This window comes from Gymnoscopelus braueri, assembly GCF_963280865.1.
Source record: "Gymnoscopelus braueri genome assembly, chromosome: 3".
NCBI classification, from domain to species: domain Eukaryota; kingdom Metazoa; phylum Chordata; class Actinopteri; order Myctophiformes; family Myctophidae; genus Gymnoscopelus; species Gymnoscopelus braueri.
The window spans coordinates 18485279-18495303 of record NC_137612.1 but is presented as its reverse complement, the minus strand read 5'-3'; the positions used below and the strand labels follow the sequence as shown (position 1 = coordinate 18495303).

Sequence of the window (10025 nt, the reverse complement as noted above, 5' to 3'; positions counted from 1 at the left end):
ATATACAAGTATGTATGTATGTAGTAGTAAAAGTAGGCCTTTTCATTTTGCAGAATGGCCCATTTCACAATCATATAATTGGATTGTAATTACTAATACACGAATGTGTTCATCACTTTATGTAGAAGATGAGGTTCACATTAACTTGACTTTACTATGGACAATGCAGATCAACAACAATAATAACTGAACTCGAACTTAAAGGTAGGGTAAGTGATTTTTTTTTGTTCAAATAAGTGTTAAATAGCTCTATATTCTGATAGTACTCATTGCTATAGGGCATAGCAGTGGTGGTGAATCATGACCATAAAACGTTTGATTCTGTAAAAAACTTTTTTGAAAACGGCAAAACAAAGGGTATTTATTAAATATAGTATATCATATAATTAAATATAAAATTTTAAAAAATCACAGAAAAAAAATGTTATGGTCATGATTCACCAGGACCCTGGATGGCTTGATTCTAGGCTTAAATGAATTGATATAAATATTTTTGGAAATGTCAATGGGAAAAATGCATTGACTATTTTGGAGTGGAACCAGAAAATGGCCGCCACTGCTATGCCCTATAGAGTGTTTGTTCAGTAAAAGGAGTCTCCCATGTCTCTCCAGCTCTTTATTGAACAGAAAATGCATTTTCAGTTCTCTCTCCTGATTGGCTTAAATGTTGTCACCCTCCTGTAAATGTATTTATATTCTGTTTACTAAAGAGCTAGAGAGACCCCTGTGACCGAACCAACGCTCTGTAGCAATGATTACTATCAGAATGTATACTTTCACCTTTTAACAACAACAACAAAAATAACCAAAAAATATCACTTACCCTACCTTTAACACTGACAGGTCTGAAACGGAAGTCACAGGTGTAGACGGTAGGAAGGATGACAGCACATTCCCCCCGGGGAGCACCCATGTTTCTCACTAACACATCAGACCGACAACCCTATAGTCACACGTACAACGGTCTACCTGTAAGATAGTCCGTGATCCATGCCACTATATCACGGTCGACGGGCATTACTGCAAGCTTCTCTGCTAGCAGGTGTGTTTGGATCGTGTTGAAGGCACTGGAGAAGTAAAGGAACATGGGATCCTGACTGTGTTGTTGTCCTTGGTGTCAAGATGAGTGCAGGCCCTGTTCAGCAGGTAGATGATTGCATCCTCAACCCCCAAGTCCACCTGGTACGCCAACTGGCGGGGGTCAAGGTGGTCATTCACCAGAGGTTTCAGGTGCGGCAGTACAAGCCGCTTGAAGGCCTTCATGACCTGTGATGTTAAGGTGACTGGCCTGTAGTCGTTAGGGGCAGAGCAGAGGGATGACATTTCTTGGGTATCAGGACAATGCCGCATGTTTTCCACAGCTGAGGCACCTTCCCCAGCCTCAGGGAGAGGTTGAAGAGGTCCCTGAACGAGGCAGCAAGTTGCTCGGCACACACCCTCAGCCCACCCAAGAGTTGATGACACTACACTCAGTGGTGAGGAGCTGGTGGGGCACCAGTGGTCCGATTCGGCCGTTTAGAGTCCGCTCCCAGAACTATTGTCGTTCGACACGACAAGCTATAATACAACATAGTAGTAGATTATTAGAACATCTCTAATGTTATTTATAACTATACTTAAAGCATGATTCTGACAGGACGCTGTATATTCCTCAAACAGTTGGCTTACAGAACATAATTTGTCCGCAACTTTTGCAGTTTAGCACCATACTTAATTTGCAGCATGATAAGATAAATCAGGGATTGCGATGCGGAAACTGATGGCACTGCTAATTCATTTGTGTTTCTAACCAGATGCGTTTGATAACCAAACCTTTCCCTGTGTTGACCCAGGTTGAGCTGGTTATATAGCCCAGTTATTTATTTTTATATTTGCCCAGCAAGGCAGTAATACTCTAGAGTGTGTGTGTGTGTGTGTGTGTGTGTGTGTGTGTGTGTGTGTGTGTGTGTGTGTGTGTGTGTGTGTGTGTGTGTGTGTGTGTGTGTGTGTGTGTGTGTGTGTGTGTGTGTGTGTGTGTGTGTGTGTGTGTGTGTGTGTGTGTGTGTGTGTGTAGCCCTTGAGTTTGCTTGTTTGCAGTGATCTTTAATGTTTTTTTATGGCTTCCAGTCTTTGAGTTTGCTTAGTTGAAGTTATTTTTTTATTGCAGTGTATCTTGTTGCAGTAATCTTATTTCCATCTGAGCTATTCCATGCCTTTCTCTATGGCCCTGTTTTAATCATGCCTAAGATTGGATAGCCTGTGGAGGGTTTTTTGTTGCTGTTGTTGTTGTCTTTTCCTATTGTTTTTGTACTAAATAAACGTTTTAAATGCTCTGTACTGTTTTCCAACCCGAGAATGAAAATAAATGATTTTAGATTTTTCACTTAAACTGAACACCCGTGCCCGTATGTCCATATTTGTTTGACCGGTCGTGGTAGTGGGTACATCACTGGGTACTCTGACAACGGGTACAACGGGTTCTAACAACAAGTATTACAGTTATTGCATAAACTGTCAATGGGCATGTATTCCTAACATCTTTCCCAACTTGTATCGTTCCTGACAGTGGCCATTGATAAATAACCCACTGTCTATAATATCTAACATCATTAGTAGGCCTACTGTGATAACAGGTACCGCACTGGGTAATCTAACAACAGGTACAACGGGCGTACCAACTTGCGTTCAAGAAAACAACGTACTAGAAAACAAGCAATAACATGGGTAGGCCTAACTGTAAATGGGCAAAAATGGGAGACAGACAGACCCACAGCCAGACAAATAGAGACGTTTGTATATATATAATTCAAAGAAAAACCTGATGTCTAGAGAAAGACATCTACATAAGAAAGAGGGTTCATTATTGGGTCACGGAAGGCAAGAGCTTCAGTCACAAAGATTGCTCAACTGGCTAGTGTTTTAACAGGAACAGTGAATAAAGAAACGTGCATTTCGATCTATGGCAAAGACATCAGCAAATAGGGTCGGATATTGTGGTCGAAAGTGCAATATTCAATGACTGTTATGCTTGTGTGTTATGTATGGAAAAACAGAAGTGCAACTCTTCCTCGGTTGACTGCGAATGTCAATGCAGGACGTGATCAGACTGTGTCAGCAAGAACTGTCTGTCGACATCCGTGCATAAACCCCTCATTACAAAGTTCAGTGGTACAGAAAACATAGGAATACAACGCTAGGCACACAAAAAGTGATATAGTCAGTCAGATGAGTCATCCTTCACCATATTCTCCACAAGTGCATGTGTGGCATCCACGAAGAGAACGACAAAGGCCTTAATGCTTAACCCCTACAGTGAGGGGGTCCAGTAGCTCTGTATATGCTGTGGGGTAAAGGGGTGTAAATCAATAAAGTTATTCTGAGTATCATATTCTATGGCTTGCCTTCACAGTCACCAGATCTCAATCCAATTGAACACCTTTTAGACCGACGTGTTAGACAGCACTCTCCACCATCATCAACAAAACACAGATTTTTTTGGTTTTGGTGCTCATGGTGGCCCAACACCTTACTAAGACATTTCTCCTTTAATTTGTCACCTGTCGTTCTATAATATAGGTCTATCAGTATACAGTATATACTCTATATACTGTATACTGAATATGAAAGAATCAATATACGTGTATGATAAGAACTATACATTTTAATCATCTTTTTCAGTATTGAGTTCAACAGATACATGTTCGGTACTCTTGATTAATTTGATTCAGTGGTTATTTCAGACTTACAAAATACAGACATATTTATCTGGTATAGGAACATTATCAATATAGCCATTATATATTTTCCATAAGAATAACAAATCTATACTATATGCTATGCAAATAAATTCTCTCTGAAGAAGGGACATTATACAATAAATATCAGCCTTACAATTGCTTAATGTTTTCTTTTTTTATATCTCGCATAGACAAATAAAAAACCAAAACATTTTGGTTTACACATGTTTGTTCTCAAAAACGGGTTCACTGTGTACTTCCACACAATATATGGCCCTGGCCATGTTTTTATTTCTAAGGTCCAATCAGTTACTGCTCATTATCAACAAAGGAATAATTGAATGAATCTGGAACAAATAGTCCCATATTACAAGTCATCATTATACCCCTGATTGCATTTGTTTATACACTACATTTTAAGTTATGCCCTTTTATTTTGAGTGGTGCTTAATGTACAGTAATATGCCAGTGAGTGTGAAACTGTTGAAGACCAGTGCTTTTCTCATGAGATTATGAATCAGTCCATGACTGATTTTGGGTGCTAAAACCACAGCTTATGAAACACTGCTGTAAGTTGTTAAGGCTCTTGTTGAACATAAAATGTAATTTCCATCTATTCCATACATACAGTATGGTGTGGCAAACTAGGATGAAACTACTAAAAGTCTGAGATCATATAAGAATAAGAGAAGATCAAATATATCATGATTACAGGGCTGCAATAAATAAGAAAATTCATCATCAGAAAATCACAACCTTTGATGTATAAATATACAAAATGAGCCATCATTGAATTACAAAAAAGGAAATATTCTGTAACTTGATACCATATTGCTAACAATTAGATTTCTTTAGTCAAATCCCAACATTTGGTGCACAATTGTCTAATTAGATATCCCAAAATATTGATAAAACGAATGAATAATGGAGCCTTTTCACATCACACATTTTGGGTGAATTGCATTCGTAAATACGCTGTGAGAGCACCGGAGCACACCCGCGGTGCTCTCTGGTCCTTCTGAAATGCTCTGTGAATGAAGTGCTGTGCTATATTATATATATAGTATTTCATAAATAAAATGAAAAAATCTAACAATTGCCATAAATAAATACCAAAAAAGTTTAAAAAGTAGTGAAAATAGCAGATCTACAAGCTCACAATGCGGTGCGAAGCGACACGTGCTGAGCTTGTAGATCTGATATTTTCACTAGTTTGGGTCCCGGGCAAACGTCTAATTTCTCTTTTGGGTCTTGACCTAAAAAGTTTGTGAACCACTGCTCTAGGCAGTATTCAACATACATTGACATGTAACAAAACGTGTAATAATCAATGGGATGAATTAACTGCCTTTTAATTAATTTCATTTTTAAAAGATGAAAATGGCAGTGTTAGTTAACGAGTATCTACTCTGACTGTTGGTAAATTAACTGATTTCAGAATGCTCAGAAGTCGTAGCAGATATTCAGAGCGTATTTATGAATGCACCCCAGAACAGGTAAAGGTAGACCTAATAACACTAATTGTGGCTGTGTTTCATTTAAGTGTTACTGTGCACCATGAATCAAGAATCAAGAGAATCAAGAGGGATTTATTTGTCACTTACTCATACAGGTGCAAGCAGCGAACAATTGGAGGGACATGCTCCGCAGAGACTGTTCTAACACAACAATACAGTATAACAACAAGATAATAATAAAAAAAAATCCTGGATTTAATGAAGTTTAAAATTGGGAGGAAAATGCATGGACAACTCCTGTGCAGTTAATTTGATACTGGCTCTAAATAAAACACAACCACAATTGACCTTATTACACTCAGCTGTGTTGACGTCAAAATACCTAGTGTGAAAAGGGTCCATTACTCAGTGCTCAAGCCATTCCAAACACCAGTGAATTCTTTGTGTTTTTCCTTGCGAGAGAAAAGCCACATGTGGGGACACTGGGGGTTGAACAATAACGAGTCAACTTTTGGCATATTATTTCCACTTAAAGGGGTTTACCAGTCAATTGACGAATTCACATATGTTATTTTGTTGACCTACTGCAGTTCATCCTTCATCCAAAAAGGAAAGTAGAAGATACTTTGTGATGTCATTAAAACCTAAAGAACCTCTTTTACTTTATGAAGCTATCTCTGCTGGAAGTTAGCCATTGTATGAGACAGCCTCTGCATTTTACTTAGTTTGTTGTTGCACTCTACGCATTTAGGTATTAAGTGACTTGCTCAGGGACACTGACACTTTGCTGAGGCCTGGAATCGAACCTGGGACTTTGGAAATTCTGTGGTATCTCCCTTTAAGAAATGTTGAAGGAAAAGCAAAAGCGACTCAGTAGCTTTTCTACCTCGTTGTAGCGGATTCGTGTCATGGCAGCGGCCTCAGAGAAGGGAATGCTACAGATAGGACTGTCATTTTGGTTTGTGGCGTCAGGCGGTGCTAACAGCCGAGGTCTTTATCGTCCATGCTACAGCTGGAGCTGCGGCGGCTGCTGCAGTTGGAGCTGCTGGGAGACACAGACGACAGCAGGGGGTCGCTCGGGGTCATGGGCGACAGGGTGATGTCCCTCACCCCCACCTCCTTCATTTTGCTGCTCTTGGAGCTTCCGTATGATCCAATGTCTCCGCTGGCATCTGTGTGGATCTGGTCAAATGTAATGGTGCCATTGTTGAGGTCCAAGGTGGTCGGGGGTGACATGTCGCCCCCAACCGAGGAATGCTGGTAGAGATCTGCGGGGCAGGGGTCACCCCCCAACAAGGGCTCTTGTTTGATTGCCCGAGCCATCAGCTCTGAAGTGCACATGGAGGCGGAGGACACCACGGTGAGGCCGTGAGCACGCGCTTGCATCTCTAGCTCCTAGAAGAATATGCAAAATGTACATGTCATCTCATGTCATCAAGACTTCTTTTTACTTTCATTTAGATAGGTGATAGACAAATCCTGAGTTTTAATTGAACTGAAAGTGCAACAAGCGTAACAGTCATGTGTGTTAAATGATCACGTTTTATGGTATAGTAGAAAGGGGGAAGCAAAAGCAACTATAGGGCACAACTCATATATCGGTTTGGCCCATATAGTATCTGCCATTTTCTTACTTGTATGGCACAATTATGTAGCCAATTCCTTACCACTTTCCACCTGGAGTCCCTATTTTTTGCATATTAATATAGTCAAACATTTTCAAAACTTTCAAAATCCATGTTTTTCAAACTGATTACAAAATCTTGCACTTTTTAACAAAATACTAGTCAAAACATTGTTAATCACTGGTCTAGGCCTAAAGTCGGAATCAGCATGAGACCCAAACATCTGGCATTGGTCAGGCTGTTCACATGCTCCATAACATAGTTCCCACAACAGTTAATTTATCCATTAATAAAATCGACCCGATCCATTTGGTTACATTTGTAACTCAGAGAGTGTACAAAATGTAACATTTGTACACAGAGTTAAATGGACACTCTGGACGTTACGATGTGATACTGTGGGTGTGGTAGCTTGGCCTCTTTACCTGTATACGCAGCATGAGGTGACGGTTTGCGTGCTCCAGCCTCCTCTGTCGGCACTCCAGCTCTTTAGCTCTCTGCTGCTCCCGCTGGAGCTTCCTGATGTAGTCAACCGAGGCTTTCAGAATGGTGCCCTTATTCCAGCGCATGTCCCTGAGGCATACAAGGGACAAACGTCTCCAGTCAGAGTCGGCTAAGCAGCTGACCATGACAACATAGACTTCGTTAAAGGCCTCTGGGTGCTAAAAACCCGTCACATTCCAAGCCTTTTGAGGTCAAGAAAATTAGGATAGTAAAAAAAATTAAGATTGGATGAATAAATACTCACGGATCGTTTGACTTTGGAATCAAGGTTCCGAGTTCTTTGATACGATCGTTGATGTTGAACCGCCGCCTTCGTTCAACTAAACGTCAATTGTAAAAAAAAAGTATAATAATGAAAAAAAGAACCCAAGTACAGAAATCTAATGAATCAAGTCTTTGATATATGTAAAGTATAAACAAGAAAGGAATCATCACTTTACAAAACTAACCTTTTTTATATCCTGCCCAAAATAGCTACAATTCTTTTAGAATGCATTTTGTTCATGTTTCAACAGGTTTAATAACGACTGAGTTTCAAAACATCAAATTATAATGCACACTCAAATGTACACTAAAGAGAGACAATTGCCATTTTACCATGTTCTCTGTGGTAACCAATTTTATTTTACCCTGTTTTATATAATTGAATGTAAAACATTGCATTTGATTTGATATCAAATGAGAATATTGGAATGATAATAATAACCCCAATATGGAAGGTTGACCAAAAGTATGACAATATAGAGTACATAAAATACTGACTATATGCAATACATATGTTCGTAAACATCTGTGCCATTTTCTAGCTCTAAAAGATCCAGGGTAACTTACTTAAGTTGTGGTTATCTTTTTTCTGCCTCTCTTTTGCCATGGCCCGGACCTCAGACTCTGAAAAAGATAACATTTATTTCATTATACACACAATACTTAAAATACAAAAATACTGGATAGCAAATTAAAACTCCTTTCATAAATAGTTTACTCTGCTTTGCTTACCTACTGGAAAGCCCTCTTGCCTTTGATAGTTTTCATACTGGCTACAGGGTCCAGACTTGTCCAGGACGTGCATCATGCCAGAAGCTGGAGTATTTGGCAAATAATAAACTTTATTTTATTTTGTGCATAACAAAATTGGACACAATATAGACATGTTATGCTCGTCATTCATTCTGTTTAAAAAATATATACAGGTACAGTATATACCTTTTTGTGTTCATCAAGGGTTGGATCAAATAGCAGTACAGTTTGACCTTATTAGTTAAATTAAAAGTATTTATTTCTTTATAAATTAAATAGACAATTAAATTATCATTACAATAAATGTACCACAGTGTTGTACAATATGCTGCAAGTAACATAGTGGCAATCCTTTTTATTTTTGCCAACTAGTATATTATAAGTTATAACTATGATCTGTATGAAGTACAGTATGCGTGTAAATTATACATGCACTTGAGAAATCACCTGCGTATTCCCTTTTGATGGGTAGATTGGAGGGACAGGAGTTGCTAATAGCAAGGCCTGGCGGTGGAAGTCCTTGGTTTCCATACATATCCAGAAGGTTACCAGATACAGGGAGCTACAGTATGGACAAAAACATATTTTTGTTCAATGCATTCTCGATTTACAGTACCCACGTTGTTCTTTGCTATTTTACTTGTCTAGTACATGTATGTATTTATTATTGTTACAATGTATTATTGTATGTATGTCTCTGTGACCCCCCACACCCCCTAACACGTGGCACTCAGTTTACACACATTTACTCAAAGGACCACAATGGAAATAAGCTCTTAAGCTTTTGTGTTTTATCCTTCTGACAGATGTGTACAATTATGTGGTCTTGTATGAAAAAAAAAACCCCCATAAATCAGTCACAATTATGTCATGTATGCAAAGATATAATTTGTCTTGAATTATGCAAACACATTAAATAGATAAAACACAAGTGCTGAAGGGGGAAAGGGGCCTTTTTTCAAGTTAGTTACCGTGTTTGTACAGAGCGTTGGGTCCATAAGTCCAAGAAGATCTTCATTGTAACTTGATTCAAGACTAATGATATCATCAATAACATCGTCCATCTGCAACACAAGAGATGACGCATTCAAATTGCCACTTAAAATATGTCAGACTGTAAGTGAAAAGTATTTGTCAAAATATCATGAAAAGTATAACATACAACATAACTATTGGCATACAGTATAAAATATGACACTGGATAGACATGACAAAACATAAAGTTGCTGATTTTGTGCACACGTTGGATTGTACACACTGTTCTTCGTAATCTGAAACATGCAGTAGGTACCACTGGTTCCCAAAGTGGGGTCCGGGGGACATATTAATTTGGGGGTCCTTGACATGAAAAAGTTTGCCTTATACTGTACTGTACCTCCTTCTCACAGTTGGAGCTGAGGGTGAGCAGTGCCATGGGGCTGTTGGGGGCGCTGCTGCCAGGCCCGGGGGGCATGCCGTGCTCCGGGGGCTGGCTTGGGCACTGGCTGCCGGCTTTTCCTCCCAGAGTGGTGGAGAGATACTGCCTCACCTGTTGCCTCTGAGCCTGTTGGATGTGGTACTTAGTGGGGTTCTCCAGGTGGGTCTGTGGCTATGCAAGCAAGACAGAAAGGTAACATTGAAATACATTGATGTTGGGGTTTTTTCAGCAGCGATAGTCATCTTTAAGGCATCATCTATCTTTCCTCTTTCTAGACAGGTGAGTACCT

The 10025-nt window shown here is 39.4% G+C and overlaps 1 protein-coding gene across 1 annotated transcript in view; it reads right to left on the bottom strand.

Annotated features, from left to right (window-relative positions):
* Nucleotides 1-5104: 5104 nt before the first annotated feature.
* The window catches only part of mitfa (melanocyte inducing transcription factor a), a 31389-nt gene continuing 26468 nt past the window's right edge, over nucleotides 5105-10025 (bottom strand). Inside the window, exons 3-10 of the mRNA XM_080424502.1 lie at nucleotides 9695-9907; nucleotides 9291-9383; nucleotides 8767-8881; nucleotides 8299-8382; nucleotides 8134-8190; nucleotides 7547-7622; nucleotides 7224-7371; nucleotides 5105-6568 (exon numbers count right to left, since the gene is read on the bottom strand). Of these exons, the coding sequence (XP_080280628.1) occupies nucleotides 6152-6568; nucleotides 7224-7371; nucleotides 7547-7622; nucleotides 8134-8190; nucleotides 8299-8382; nucleotides 8767-8881; nucleotides 9291-9383; nucleotides 9695-9907 (1203 nt within the window). The 3' untranslated portion in view covers nucleotides 5105-6151. The remainder of the gene's footprint in view (nucleotides 6569-7223; nucleotides 7372-7546; nucleotides 7623-8133; nucleotides 8191-8298; nucleotides 8383-8766; nucleotides 8882-9290; nucleotides 9384-9694; nucleotides 9908-10025) is intronic.